Source organism: Trichechus manatus, unplaced genomic scaffold, assembly GCF_000243295.1.
Source record: "Trichechus manatus latirostris isolate Lorelei unplaced genomic scaffold, TriManLat1.0 scaffold00019, whole genome shotgun sequence".
Classification (NCBI taxonomy): domain Eukaryota; kingdom Metazoa; phylum Chordata; class Mammalia; order Sirenia; family Trichechidae; genus Trichechus; species Trichechus manatus.
The window spans coordinates 25,059,709-25,076,131 of NW_004443955.1; the positions used below are offsets into that span (position 1 = coordinate 25,059,709).

The window sequence follows — 16,423 nt, forward strand, 5'->3', positions numbered from 1 at the left end:
TATTACTTTTGTTATTCATATAAATACTGAATCATAGAGCTCTGAAGTAACTTGCTCAAGGTCACACAGCCAGAAACTGGTGGAGGCCCTGGCTATATGCAAGGACTCCAGAAAGTCAGCTGAGAGAAGCTGATGCATCTGTCCATAGATCAGAACCAGCAAGCCAATGAAGGGCCATGAGTATGGTAAAGAAGATTTCAGAGGTCTGTGCTTATTTGTGTGTCTCATTCCTAGAGCTATGACTACTAAAGTGTTTATTCCATCTCATTATGCTGCTGATGTTTCCCACATTTTCTCTGTTTTAGGTCATGTCTTTACCCTAAAGGGAGTGATGAAGTTTCTAGATATTGGTGTGTGTTGGGGGGCGGGGGAAGAGATAACAATAGCCTTGGTTTTTGTCAAATAAGTGGGGCAGAGTAGAAGGCTGTCTGCAGGTGTAATAATATGGGTCACCAAGCATTTCTGTCAGTAGCCTGTCATGGGGCTTCAGATTCCCTATGAGGAGTTGAAGGTGTCTAGACATTCCTGTTTAGAAGACAAACATCTTTATAAAGATGGTTATGAACTCAAATGCCTCCAGGGGCTAGACAGGTGATTCACTTTTGAAGGGGTCAGAGTAAGACAATAAGGTGAGTTGGTTTCTTTGGCATCCTGAGAGTTGCTTGCCCTGCCCACAAGCATTTAAAACATGGTGTGGCCAATAGTCTATGGGCCACTAGTTTGTAAATCCTATAAGGGGTAACATAATTTTTCCCCCTCTTTATTATCAAAGGTTATGGTATACTACGTGAGAAATACAAACTACAGAAAAGGATAAATAAGTAAATATAATCATCAGTATTCTCCCATAAGTACTATTGATATTTTGGCATATTTCCTCCCAGTTTTTTTTTTCTACCTGAGTGCAAATATATGCATTAATGGGGTCTGCACTAAGGAAAGACATTGGAATTTCAGTTAATAAATACCTGCAATAAAAATAGGGATATTACTAGATCATGTCACAGACTGGGAATTAGCTACAAGTAAGGCCCTGGGAGGATGTAACCTGGAGAGACTGGCAGAAATAGCAGAATATAGTGGGGTGAACTGGAGGTGAGGACAAGGATGAATCCCTATTGTTCATGGTTTTGCCAAAGAAAAACTGGACAGAAAAGATATACAGCTGAAGGTCACAGGGAGAGGCTAGTGGAGCAAGGGGGCACTGAGGAAGCAGGGAGGGTGACTCTGAGGTAGAGAAGGGGTAGGGGTGAGGTGTTAAAATGAAAGACCCTCAGAACTCCAGCCCCCTCCTTCAAACAGTTTAAAATACCTCAATGTTCTCAGGAAATTAAAAATAAAAAATTAAGTAGCAGGAACTTTTCTTCCAAGAAAATCTTAGGTGGAAGCCTTTATGTAAACAGACTAAAGTAGAGCTGATCTTTTTTGAAGACGGCTGGGGACTAGGACCTCTTCTCACCCCTGAGCCCTGAGCTCATCCAGAACAGAGTTTGAAAAATCACATTTTATACTTTTTTTTGCCCTTGCTCTGAGAAGCAGTGTTTTCCTCTCAAATATTCTAGAACTCCTCAAAGTTGCTGATCTCAGTGACCCCTATTTTATTCTTTGACTGCCTCCAAGTTTGTTCATCCTTAGTTTGATGTATTTTCTCTTGTCGGATTTTATATACATATTGACTTTTGCAAAACTCCCTGATCCATTCTCAGAGAAAGATTGACTGATACAGGGTTGCGGGAGCAAGGTGGGGGAGAATTTAGCAGTTTCTGGTGTTAGTAAACCAGGGCTTTGAACCAGTTCCTTACTGAGAATTTGCACTCTAACAAGTTTCCTGCAGAGAATTTGCATTTCTAACAAGTCCCCAGGAAGTTATACATAAGAATCACCTACCTAGAGGATCTTGTTAAACTGTAGATTCTGATTCAGTATATCTGGGGTGGAAATGCAAATTTTCAGCAGGGAACCTGTTAGAAATGCAAATTCTCAGCAGAGGTGGGAGGTTCCAGGCCCTGTAGTAAACACGACAGTTTGTTGGGGATTAACAGGAAATGAGTAAAATCATTGGGATTTGATAAAGGATTTTTCTCTCAATTTAATGATTTTTTTCCATACCCCCAGCCCCAAAAAAGAAGTAGATGAAGGTCATTAGGGTAACACGTTAATAGTCTCTTTCCATTAAACTGGATGAAAAACAAAAACCTTTAACCTCATTCTGCCCACAGAGGCCTCTGTGCATTGCATTTGCCATTTTGGCATCTTTTCAGCAGGCAGTACTTTCCTTTAAGACCTCATACTTAATCCTCAATTTTATTCTAAACATATGATATTGAATAGGCTGGAACCTCATTTAGGCAGTAAAGAACCTTAGTGCTTTGTGGCTGGGACCATCCAAGGAGAGAAATATTTTCGATACAAAGAATAATTCATTAAAGGAGGTAATGAAGGTGATTTAAACTTTCCACAAACACATCACTGAGTGAATAAAGCTCATCACTCTCAGTTCAGGGTCATGGATGAATGAAATGCTGTAAAAAAAAAAAAAAAAAAAAACACAAAAAACCAACTGCACAAATAGGCCAAAAATCGCACTGGGGCTCCATCAAGCCTGACAATTTGGATTTTGAAAAACAAGCAGAAAAGAAGAGTCACATTAATATTATGAGAAACCCCTCTGGAATAAAGCATTGAGTTTCCATGTTATTCTTGCACTCGTGTGCATTTACATGGTCTTAGGGAGAAATCTGAGTTTGAGCTGAAATCTTGCTTATCCAATTACAGTTTAAGGAATCTCCCTCATGCAAAATCTGCCAGAAACATATATTGTCTCATAAACTAGAGTGAACAGCCCCAGCTTTGGTTAATGGAGGAATGCAATAGTGAGAGAGGAGAGCTGCTAGATTCGGGCATTTCTGGCTGAGAGTCAGCTGGCTAGAGTTCTGCAATGCACCAGTCCACAGGAGCTGAGATGACCAGACTTACACCAGATAGCTCTGAACTGGTACATGTTTGTCTACCAACCCTGTAGCCCAAGGAGTTTCATCTGAAAGCAGCATATGTGAACTGTTAAGCAGGTATCTTGGACTATTCCTTCCCGTGTTTCCTCTAAGATAATTTAAGCTATATCCTGAGAAAATTAGGAAATCAACCACCTATCCCACAAGATATGGTCTCATGGAAGGTCTCAACCAGAAACATGTAAGTAACACAAGGAAATAGTGGAGTTTAAGAGGTAGACAGTTGCTGTCAAGTTTGTTCCGACTCATGGAAAACTGCTCCATAAGGTTTTCAATGGCTGATTTTTCAGAAGTAGATTGTCAGAACTTGCTTCCAAGGCATCTCTGAGTGGACTTGAACCTTTGACCTTTTGGTTAATCATGAGCACTACCCAGGGATTCCCGAAGAGAGGAAGGGGACCCTAAAAGCCTTCTATCATGACTTCCCATCATATGTAAGAAATCCATGTACCACATCCCTATGAGGTGAACTTGCAACCTTGACCTGAATATTTTCAGTGCTTGGGAGCTCACTACAACATAGAGTCCATTCTGTTGCTGAATAGCTTTGACTGTGAGGACTGCCTTTCCTGGATTGAGCCAAACCCTTATTATCCATGAATTAGTTTCCATTCTCTTTAGAAAAAACACCAAACACCTCTTTTACACATGAAAGCCTTTTGAATAGTATGTCTCATTCAGAGTCCTCTCCTCCCAACCTAAACCTTATAGTTTGTCACCCCAAATGACAACATCCAAGTCCACTGAGGTTCAGGAAAGAAAACTGGAAACTTGCTGAAGGGATGAAGAGAGAGTGGCTGAACTTTTAATGGTGGAGAATATGGTGGGGTCGGGACCAGAGAATATTTTTTTGTCAGACTGTTCATTTCAGTTTTGGATTAGTTAACAGTGGAACTCAAGGCTGTTAAGTCATGGAGAGTGGGACATTAGACCTTACTAATATTATGCTATGAAAGATTTGAACACATCAAAATCAATATTCTCAGAATGCACAGGAATCCCTGAAACGTGGAGACTATCCTGGTGGGGTAAGGGTCAAAGTGTGTGACTTCTTTTGTTTTTACCTTTTAATTTTAAAATAATTTCACATATAACATTGCAAAAAAAAAAAGTTGCAAAAGTAATACAAAGAATTCCTGTATATCTGTAACCCAGATTCTGCAAATATTAACATTTTAAAAGTCATTCTCTCTTCCCCTCCAAACACAATTGTTATTTTTTCTGAATTATTTGAGAATAAGTTACAGGCATTCACATACTTCACTGTAAATTTCCTAGAAGAAAGGATATTCTTTTACATAACCGCAGTTTAATTATCAAAGCCAGAAGTACACATTAATATCATAATTTTAGAAAATCTACAGACCCTATTCAAATTTCACCAGTAGTTTCACTGAAGCCTTTTGTAGCAAAATAAAAAAAAATTTTCTGGTCCAGAATCGAATCCAGAATTATGTATAGCTGTCAGGTCTTTTTAGTCTCATTTAGTCTCAGATCCTCATTTTATTTTTTTTATGATCTGGCATTTTTTAAGAATACAGGTCAGATATATTCTAGAACACCCCTCATTTTTGGCTTGCTTATTTTCCTCAACAATTAGATTCAGGTTATGCATTTTGGCAGGAATATCATAGAAGTGATGCTGTGTCCTTCTCGGTGCGTCGTATCAGGAGGCACATGATGATGACTTGTCCTATTACTGGTTATACTAACTTTGATCACTTGGTTAAGGTTTTCAACTGGAGAGTTATCATTTTTCCCTTTATAATTAACAAGAATTCTATGGGAGTTACTTGGCAACATTGTCAGGCAGTTGTGGCCCTGGAGAGCCTGTGATTGACATTGCCTTTTCCCTTTGATTTCAGAGTCTAACAGCCGCAGGGCAGTGAACAGAGGCTATGTCACCAGCTTGCTCAGGCTGCATCAGGACTGGCACAGCCATGACACAGTCAACACCTATGTGCAGATCCGCCAGGCGCTTCTGCTCTGCCTCAAGCACATTGCCACCATCTGGTCTGGCAGGGAGGCCTTCCTGTCATGCCAGGGCATGGAGATCCTCTTCAGCACCACACAGGTAATCAGTATCAGGTTACTTCTGAAGTTAGATAACATCTGGATAATTCCTAAAGGCTACCCTTCAGGAATCATTCTGAACAGACTAGGGAAACCTCAATACTTTTCTTCCTGATTGCTATGGGCAGATGCTCTAGATTCAAATCCTCATTCATTCATCCATTCATTCACTCAGTGATTCATTCATCTATCCAATATACATTTATTGAGTATATACTACCATAGGTGCAGTGTGGTAAGATGTTGACTCTAAAGCTAGAGTACCTGAATTCAAATCCCAACCTAACACCTACAGCTCTGAAACTTTGGAGAAGCCACCTAACTTCAAGTTTCTTCTTCTGAAAAATGGAAATAATAAAGTCTGGGTTATCATGTGAACTAAATAAGTTCATGTAGAGGTGTCATGTGCCTAGAACAGTGCTTGCCATAACTGAAATGCTTTATGAGTGTGAGCAGTTATTGGAATAACTGGAACTGGATATCTAGTGGTGAATACAACAGACAAGGCCCATAATCTTGTGGGGCAAACAGTCTAGCGGGAGAATCAGATAACAAGTCAGCAAAGAATTCAGTGAAGAAGAAAATTTCATATTATTCTAAGAAATCAATAAAGTAAGAACATAGGTTTACAATGACTGGGGGACCGTGGCAGAAGAAGGTGATGTTTTAGAGAAGTCAGATCCTCTCTGAGCAGGGGACACTGAGCTGAAATCTGAGTGATTGAAGGAAGCTGGTGTTGCCAAGCTTAAGGGGAAGAGCATCTGCACCCCAGTGGAATATGTGGTCTAGGCTTTCCTGGATTGCAACCTAAATAACAAATTTCTTAATTTCACTTGATTAGAGCTAATTTGAACCCCATAATGCGAGGCTACGTACATCCTCTCCACCGATGACATGAACAGCTCCCAAGTATCTATTGCCTGCTCAGCCATCTCCTCGTGGGGCCACATGCATTTTATTCCTGCTTGTATTCCTATTAGTGAGTCTCTGCACTCCCTTTATGAACCTTGTTGCTTCTCTCTGGACACTATCCAATTTCTCTCCACCTGAGTACACCTGAGGTGATGAAGCAGCCAACAAGAATGCTGTTTTTTTAACCATGAGGTCTGTAGACTTTTCCAATTTAAAAAAATAGCCATTTTTTCCCCTTAACAATAACATAATACTGTGCTGCAAACCAGTAACTAATTTTTGTCTGCTATCACCTCTCTGGGTTTCTCTTCATCATTACAGCTTTCAGAGCATCTCAGTCATGAAATAGCTGCATTTTACATTTGATTTTTCTGGAGGAAGCAGTGCTTTGAATTTCCCCACGCTCTGCCATGCTTGGTGAGCTTGTGGTCTCCCAGGTCTCTAATCTCTCCGAGTCCTTGTGACGCACACTCCTGCATTGCTGAAGCCTAGAGCCCCCCAGTCTGGCCTGTGTTCTGCAGCCAGTTCCTCTGCCCTCTACATTATTGGGTGTTAAGTGCTCTGTGCTAAAAAAAAAACAATGAAAAGGGAAATAAAGGAAGAAGATGGTGATCCCAGAGGTACATGCTTATGATCGGAAGTTGTTGTTGTTGGTTGCCGTTGAGTCGGTTCTGACTCATGATGATCTTATGTATAACAGAAGGAAGCGTTGCTTGATGCTGCACCATCTTCACAGCTGTTGGTGTGTTTGAGCCCATTATTTCAGCCGCTGTGTCAATCCATCTCATTTCGCTGACCTTTTATTTTACCAAGCATGATGTCCTTCTCCAGCTATTCGTCCTTCCTGATGTCATGCCCAAAGTCAGTGAGACGAAGTCTTTCCATCCTCGCTTCTAAGGACAATTCTGGCTGTACATCCTCCGAGACTGATTTGTTCGTTCTTCTGGCAGTCCATGGAATATTCATCTTCAAAAAGCAAAGATGATAGGAAGAAGGTGGAGAAAATACTAAGTGAAGTCTGGGCATAAGAAGGGCTGGGAGCCTGTAAGCAGAGTCTTAGAAGCAATTCCTCAGCAGGTCAATGAGAACTTAATTGCTCAATTGAGCAAATTTACAAGATTTCGTCTTGCAGGTACTGTTGGGAATGAAAGCAGGATGCGAGCGCACGTTGTGGCTCATGTTATGACCTCTATTGCTGTTGTAACGAACACTGGCCCAGAAGGGGTCTGTGTAACAGTGCTGAGTAGACAGGAGATGGCATGCTGAGGCTTCCACCTGAACAGTGTGTGTGATGTCAGAATCACATCCCCTTCCTTAGCTTCCCCTTTTGCTTTTAGCCTTTTAAGTAACGTGCTAGCGGATTTCTGTCAGAGGAGGTGCTATCAAGTTTGGGTGCAAGGTCTGACACTGGACATTGCCCAGTTTTTGGAAAATGACCCTTTCAGGTGAAAGATATACCATCCTGGCTTAGAAACGAAAATGGTTCATCACTTTTCCCTGGCAGAAACATAGGTGGTGTTTAATGGCCCTTCAGCACCCGGGATGAGTGCTATGAGCACTGATGCTATTGCAGCTGGGCTGGAGTTGGGGTGCCCGTTGTCCCCCAGACCCCTATACCAGAGCAGGCACATTGGTCACTGGACAGCCGACTTGGGAACCTTGGATCGGGTGATGTTATTTCGGTGACTATTTGGTAGTTACCATAATGATGAAGATGATGATGTAAAGATGACGACGATTATGAAGAAAATAGTTCCTTTGTATTGAGTACTTACTATGTCCCGGATCTGGGTTAGCACTTTACAAATGGTAGGAGTTTCCTGTGGCTACTGTAACAAAGGACCACAAACTAGGTGACTTAAAACAACATATACGTATTGCCTCATGGTTCTGGAGCCCAGAAGTCTGAAATCAAGATGTCAGCAAGGCCATGTTCTCTCAGAAGGCTCTTGGGGGAAGACCCTTCTGTATCTCTTCCAGCTTCTGGTAGCCCTGTGCTCCTTGGTTGGTGGCAGCATAACTCCAGTCTCTGCCTCTGTCTTCACATGATATCTTCCTTGTGTATTTATCTGATTCTGCATTGCTTCAACGTCACCTGGGAACTTGAATGACAAGAAAGAACTAGTGACATGAAGATCTGGAGATGAGAGTTCCAGAGAAAGCAAGAAAAGAAAATGCGAAGGCCCTAAGGTAGGGAGTGGACGCCTGGGTGGTGCAAATGGTTAACATACTTGGCTGCCAGCTGAAAGGTTGGAGGGTCAAGTCCACTCAGAGGCACCTTGGAAGAAAGGCCTGGAAATCTACTTCTGAAAAATCAGTCATTGGAAACCCTATGGAGCACAGTTCTACTCTGACACACATGAGTCAGAGTAGACTCCAATCTATATATATATATATTTTTAGTAGGGGTAGGGTGGGAGATGGAAGGAGCTTGAGAAAGAGAGGCCAATGTGGCAGTAGCATGATGAGAAATGGGGGAGAATGCATGAGCTGAAGCTGGGACATGGGTGGAGACCAGAGCATTTAGAGCCTCCTGAGCCATAATGAGGCATTTGGATTTTATTTCCATCAGATTTTAAGCAAGGGGAGAAGTGAGCTGGAGAGTTAGGGAGGGGCAAATCACATAGAGCTTTCTAGGCCATGGAAGGGAATTTAGATTTTTTTTTTCTGTCAGGTTTGAGGCAATGGAGTGATCTGATATGATTGATGTTTTGAAATGACCCCCCCCCCAACAGCTGCCATTTGGAGAGGAGGTTATCCAAGGGCACTAGTGGAGGGAGGGAGAGTTGAGAGTGTAAGGGGAGGAGCTAAGAGACCTCTTGCAGGAGTGCAGTGGGAGATGCCAATGGCTTTGGCTAGTTAAAAGCAGGAGTGGAACTTAAACCCAAGACTTCTGACTCCTAGTCCGTCTCCTAGTGCACTAGAATGTGTCATTTTGTTATTGTGAGGCTTATGAGTAGGACTCTTCCCTGAGTAGCAGTGGCCTCCCAGGATCTGTTTTCAGATTCTTACGAGATTTTATTAACCTAATGGTGCCTTCTGACATACCTCTTTGTTGTTGTTCTTAGGTGCTGTCAAGTCACTTCTGACTCATAGCGACCCTGTCTACAACCGAACAAAACACTGCCCAGTCCTGCACCATACTCCCACTAAGTCACATTTACTTTGCCTACGTTAGCTCATTTAACTCATACTACAACCTTATGAGATAGGTTCTGTTATTATCTCCGTCTTACAGATGAGGAAACTGAGACACAGAGAGGTGTAGTCTTACCAGAGTTATGTAGTTAATAGCCTTTGGCCCAAGATTTGAATGCAGGTAGTCTGATTACAGGAACTGAGCTGTTTATCATTACTCTGTTTGATAAACAGCCCTGTTACATTGCCTATGTATCATGGAATTACGGTATTTATTATCCCCATTTTAATGCAGAAGTGTAAACTGTGGCAAAGCATTTAATGTTTGAAGCACCCTCATGTTGCATCATCCCTTCCAAGTTGTAGGTGTATTATTGGGATTGGTGGGAAAAGTCAGTCTAAAAATCTCACTTTTGTCCCAAATTTTGAGACATTTGTCCAGAGGGGCCCTAGTCCTTGGAGTCTTGTCATCTTTTGATACACAAGTGCCAACCCTGCATTTGCAGGAGCCTAACAGTGAGCACCTCCTTAAATTTTGTATCCTGGGCACCTCACTTGCCTCACCCTAGTCCTGGCCCTGGTCTGTTTCTCCCAAGGTGGAAGGTCAGAACGTCACCTGTGATCAATCATCACACCTCTCCTCTTCCTTTACACACAGCTTTCTCTTTTTCCGATACTAACACTTTTCACTAGGCACTTGAAGCCATTTGACCAGGGCCAGAGATGAAACAGCCTCAACAAATTCATTTCCACTGAGAGTGTTTCCTGCTTGGCTCTGGGATTATTGGGTCAGGACCCCTGATTGGTACCATTTGATCACACTGAAGGGGAGATAGCATTTTTGGTTGGATTAAGATGTTTCTCTTTTGAAAGTTGGCTTACTTTTCTTTTCACTCTTTATTATTATTTTTTGTTTATTTTTCCTCCTTGGACATATTTTTAATAGAAATTATTTTTTAGAGAACTTTGAGGTTTACAGAAAAATTGCACATCAAATACAGAGAGTTTCTATACAAACCCTCCCCCACTACATAGTTTCTCCTATTATTAATGTTTTGCATTTGTGTGGTACATTTGTTACAATTGATGAACCAATACTGATACATTATTATTAACTAAAGTCCATAGCTGACATTAGGGTTCACGCGTGTGTTGTACAATCTTGTGGCTTTTGAAAGATGCATTGTGTCATGTGTCCATCATAATAGCATCATAAAGAATAGTTTCACTGCCTGAAAAATGCTCTGGGCTCCATGAAAGTTGGCTTACTTTTATTATACTTTGGAGACATTTTGGGGAACCTGAGTTCATGGCTAAAAATTTCTTCAAAATTAATTTTTTTCTCCTTGTTCTTTCACGTAGAGGTACCTGTAAGGTGTGCAGGGAGATATCCATAGCACAACTTCATTGCAGACATTCACACTGCCCTATGGTGAGGACCCAGTATCCACTATATCTACTGCTTTGACTCATTGGCTTCAGAGCTGGCTGGAAACTCTTTAAGGATATCAAACTGAGGGTCCACACCTGTCAACTTTCTGCACCAAGCCAGTAGACAGAACATTTTCTAAGAGATTAAAGAAAATGGCCATGTTTTGCCAAGGAGATACCAAACTACTCCCAACTTTCTCTCTCTCAATTCTGTAAACTTGTTTCTACATTTTTCACAGTATCTGAAAAGAAAGGTCTTGTTCTGTTCCATCAATATCAAAATGTTACATCTACAAACCTAATTTTCCTTTGTTTTGAACAGAGACCAAGCGGGATCAACACTATAGGCTTTGAGAAGAGATGTATTATTTAATTTAGGCACTTGAGATTCACTTAGTCCTTTTTTTTCTGATTTCATATTTTGTCTTTCATATCTTTTTCCTCTATATTTTTCTCTTCAGATTGCAGCTGAGAGAGAAAAGCAAGACTTCCATCAATTCAGCCACTTATTCCCTAACTTATTCAATAAGTCACAATGACACATGGATACTCACCTCCTCTTCCCTCAGCTGTCCTGAACAATGACTTCCCTTAGGTGCAGCATGCCTCGAAAGACTAAAAAGCTATTTTGAGACTAAATTCATTCTACTATAATGTGAGCTGTGAAAGAGAAACAAAAATTCTGATTCTAGATTAGACCAAAGCAATGTTCATTAAGGATCTTGACCATCTGCTTTGTCTGTGTGTAATTCATTACCTGAAATACAGTTACAGCACAAGAGCTAAGTCTCTGATTTTCCCTTTGCTCAGAACCACCTGGATGACAAAAGCATGGAGCCCATCATCTCTGTGGTACTTCAGATCCTGAGGCAATGCTACCCTAAGAGCCTCCTTCCCTTGCTCACAGCCAGCAGTGCTTATGCCTTCCGTATTCCTGGGAGTATCACCTCTGAGCCTCCACGTGTTCTAACTGAAGGTAAACTAAGAGGGTAACTGTAAGCTTTAGTGTGAGTGTTTGCATTTGGCAATATTTCAGGGAAACGTGGATGAAAGTAGAATCAGTTGTTTTACAGGTCAGCCATGATTGTCCAATAACCTAACTAAAGATATGTATGAGAAAGTACTTTTCTTTTCTTTTTTTCATATACAGAGTGAAAAAATACCAAGCTCACTTACTTTGTCCTTAATTACTGACTGCTGCCACTTTGCCTGGTAGCTATTGAATGCCTGTACAGTTCTTCTCAGCTAATGTAGAAATCTATTCACAGTCCCATGATCTGGTCTGTCCACTGTCCTGACTGGTTCGGAAATTAATTTGCCCTAAGAATGGAATTGAAATACAACTTCTGCTATTTACAACCCCGTGCTGGTTATATTGGAATCCTTGAAAGTATGAGAATTCAATCTCCAAGAAGATCTTGTGTCAAAAGATCCTAGTGCTTTTTGACCCCATCTTCTTTTCTATGGGGCAGATTTTCCATAAGGCAGCATTTTGTCACAGTGGCACTGGAATCTTTCTATGGACTTTTGTTTTAAATAAGCTCCTTCATCTCAACATTAGAGAATTATTCAAGGTAATATCTAAGTTTCAACAGATGTCATATATATGTGATCTCGAAGCGTTGACCGTGTTATTTGCATAAATACCTGTAAATTGGATGTGCAAATCCTAAAAATGAGGTCAGTTCCAGGCGTCACAGAATGGTATTCAGATGTGCCATTTTGTTCTGTACTCATTTTGCATTCAATGTGGAACAACAGTTTAGATGTCGTGTAATAGTGCTCTCTCATGTGTCTGTGCATGCACATCATTTACATCTACCAATAAGCTTTAAAGTACGCTGGGATACTGCGCACATAATGGTGAACCCTTTACTTGGGAGAGGAAGAAGTAATAATCCTTGTGTGGTGAGACTCCAGATCCAAAGCAAAGAGCAAGCCTCACCCATTTCACCTCTTTTTCCCCATCCCAGAGGATTTCGAAGATGATGGTGATGAAGAGGTGGACAGAGACTCAGATTCTGAAGATGTGAAAGAGGAAGTAGGTACCCCAGCCCTTGCTTCTAATGATATCCATTTGCACATCTTGCAGAGAAAAATACCACTTCCTATGTTTGTCTAAGCCCAATGTAAATTTTAAAAACCAAAGTGATGTCGACTCCAGTGCCTAACAGATAGAGATGCCTAGTAAATGACATCTACTGTTGTGTATTTCCAAGGTATCATCTTCATCTTTTTAGGTCCAATACAATGTCTCCTTGTAAAGTCAGAGGCCATCCATTCTGAAGACATGAACACTCCATCCGGATGAGCCTCAGATAGACACTTGATGCTTAGGATTGACATGTTTAATAAATGTATATGACGTTCAGTCAAAGAGATCATGAAAAAAATTGCCAGAAACTTTTTTCTGGTAGATCTCACCTAACTTTGTAAGTCACTCTTCTTATCTACTCATTCTTCCTAGGGTCGCTGCGTTGCACAGTTTCATTCACTGCAGAGTCTCTGTGAATTGTGCTCTCTTGGGTTGGATGAACAACCTGTCCAACAGGGGAGTGGTGTCCCTTGGTCCTTATCTTATTATGGCCTATGCTATAGAAGAGGGATTCAAAACTTTTCCTGTAAAGAGCCAGATAGTAATTATTTTAGTCTTTATGGACCATACAGTCTTTGTCAAAAAACTTTACCGTTACTGTGGGAAAGTAGCCAAAGGCAATATATAAATGACTGGGTGTGGCTGTATTCCGATGAAACTTTATTTGCAAAAATAGGCAGTCGGCCATAGTTGCTCACCCTTGCTTTAGAACAGGGTTTCACTATTGGCATTTTGGACCAGATTGTTCTTTGTTGTGAGGGCCTGTCATGTGCACTGTAGGATGTTTAGCAGCATCCTTGGCCTTTACCCACTAGATGCCAGGAGCACTCTAGTGATTAAACCAAAATGTCTCCAGACATTGTCAAATGTCTCTGGGAAGCACAATTCTCCCTGGTTGAGAACCACTACTTTATGATAATGATGATTTGACTGCAAGTTAAAATTCTGTCTCCATTTCTGTTGGTGAACATGGACTTGGACAAATTCCCTCAAGATACAGTTTCTTAATTCTGTCATCTGCAAAATAAGTCTGAGAAGTAAATGCTACCTTTTATGACATTCCTGGGCAAGAAACTTGAATTTTAAAAAGAATCTATCTATTAATCATCTATCTGGAGTCCCTGGGTGGTGCAAACAGCTGCTAACCAAGAGGTTGGAGCTTTGAGTCTACCTAGAGGTGCCTCAGAAGAAAGTTCTGGTGATCTACTTAAAAAAAACCCTATGGAGTACAGTTCTACTCTGACACACATGAGGTCACCATGAATCAGGGCTGACTTGATGAAAACTGGTTATTTTTATTATTATTATTATCTATCAAGGAGCCCTAGTGGCAAAGTGGTTAAGCACTCGGTTTCTAACTGGAAGGTCAGCGGTTCGAACCCACCAGCCACTCGGTGGGCAAAAGATGTGACAGTCTGCTTCTGTAAAGGTTACAGCCTTGGAAACTTATGGGGCAGATCTATAGGGTTGCTATGAGTTGGGATCGACTTGATGACAATGGTTTGGGTTTTGAGTTTCTCCCCTCCCACCATCCGTCTCTCTCTCTCTCTCTCACTGCCTGCCTAACTAGCTGCCTGCCTATCTATCTAGAGAGAAAGACACTCTGAGTTTGCTGTTATTGTAATCACTCATCTTTCCAATGGTAGTAGCAGACATACAGGGACTATATCTTCGCCACATCTCTAGGTTTAGACTGTTATTGACACTCTGGGGTTCCTAGGGTTTTGTTGATAAATATTTGAATCATTTCTGAAGTCATCAGTAGCAATTTGTTCTTTGCCATGGCGTGGCAGTGCAAGCCTATAGAGTAAGTGCTGAATTATTTGAATAATACTGTGCTGCTGCAGTCATTCATCAATGCCACTTTCCCTTCCTCTCTTGCTTGCTCTTTGATAACTGAATGTCTGATGCAGAATGTCAGTCGCCTCTTGTATTTGATGTGAAGGGACAAGGCCATGGCAGTGCCTGACTTCACACAGCATCGAGGTAAGGGCTTTCACCTACGATGCTTACTCCCCACTCTGCAAACATTGGTAGGGTGGGGTGGAGCGGAACCTAAACAAACCCAGCTGGGAAAGCACAGTACAAATCACTGGGGGCCTGGAAACTACTCATCAAAAGCCTTCAAGCCAAGGAAATGATGAGAAGTGGGTTTGTGATCATGAGTTGTAGAGAAACAGAGGAATGTTGGAATCAGGGTTTGATTCCAGAGTACAGCAAGAACAAGGAAACTGGGGCTCCAGAAAAATGGTTTTTCCTTAGTGAACCCACTAGTGTTTACTGCAGGAAATGTAGATGAGGATCCAGGTGTGTTTTATTTCTAATCACTGCACTGACCCACGACTTTAACCTTGAAATTCTCATTTGAAAATCTTAGCTAATAATTGGAATCGGCATTTTAGGAAGAATGATTAGAAAGAGTTTTATCTGTAAAGGACTTTGTGAATCGAAAGTTAGGTTTTGTGTGTTTTGATTGAAGACTGCCAAGGTCAACATAAGAAAAGAGAATTTCAATGAATACAGACTAGGTGCTGACCATACATATTTTTTTCTTCATAAATACGAACATTAGAATTGGAGAAACTTTAAAGGAGAAGGGGATAAACAGAGTGAACTCAAATTCTCCCTTTGTTTCCTCCTTTTTAAAATTTTTGCTTCTTTCAGATACTTTCTTGGGTATAATCTATTTATGAGATAGCATGCTAACTTCTTGGGGTTGGTAATACAATACAAATACAAGTAAGATGTAGTGTTTATTTTCAGAGTTCACAGACTAGTAATCTTGGGGATTGTCCCTACCAGAGTCCAAATCACCACCTTCAAAGGGGAGGTGAACTCAAGTCTGAGGCAGGGAGAAACCAGTATTGAAGGGGTCCAACCTAAGGAACAAGGACATAAAGCATCTGTATTTGATGGATGCCAGGATCCTAGGTGGTAAAGGATTATCTGGGTAGCTGTGAGGATCCAGAAGCAAATCCCTAGAGAATGGTACTTCTAAGAAATACAGAAGGTGGGGGGAACCCAGCTGAGGGCCTAGAGACTCAGGGACCAAGTTTCAGATCTTTGAGGGGCATGAGATTGAAACCAGAGATGGTCTCTGTCACATTTGCCATTGTACCTTGAGAGCAGCCACAGACCATATGTAAATGAACAAGTGTGGCTGTGTTCCAATAAAACTTCATTTATCAAATCATGCAGTGGGCCTTAGTTTAGGGGCCCTTGCTCTAAGGCTAAGTAGGAGACCTAGCCACTGGTGGAATGAGTTAGGCTGTAGCTTATGGGTTACTCCTCACTCCAGATATACCAGTTCAAGCACGACCTTACTCACTGGTGGTGGAAAGACTGTTCCCAATGTCTGGCCAGGTTGTGTTTCCATCAATACCACCCTGGAGCATGGGTAAAGCTGTACGGAGGGGCTAGAGGCAAGCAGGAACTAATAGATGAAGCTAGAAACAATGCAAATGGTGGGATCTTGAATACCTAAGGTGTTTGGACTAGTGCACTGTACTGGAAGATATCACTAAATCAATTTCATGGGATTTATTTTTCTTTTAATTTGAAGTTTGGAGGAAAATTGCAGAAGATGGATGGAATATTGAATTTTCTTTTTTCCCTAGATCAGGAATATAAACATTTATTTTCCACATTTATTAGATTTAAGGAAGAATAATCAAGGCCTTCAGGACTGCCATGTTTTTCCTTAATTAAATACACTCTACATACATACATACTACATATGGTAGATTTTTCTCCTCTCTTTTAT

The 16,423-nt window shown here is 41.2% G+C and overlaps 1 protein-coding gene across 1 annotated transcript in view; it reads left to right on the plus strand.

Moving 5' to 3' along the window:
- The window catches only part of AGBL1 (AGBL carboxypeptidase 1), a 342,641-nt gene that overhangs the window by 165,855 nt on the left and 160,363 nt on the right, over window positions 1-16,423 (plus strand). The window contains exons 7-9 of the mRNA XM_004372695.3: window positions 4,877-5,085; window positions 11,376-11,541; window positions 12,539-12,606. Coding sequence (XP_004372752.3) covers window positions 4,877-5,085; window positions 11,376-11,541; window positions 12,539-12,606 — 443 coding nt within the window. The remainder of the gene's footprint in view (window positions 1-4,876; window positions 5,086-11,375; window positions 11,542-12,538; window positions 12,607-16,423) is intronic.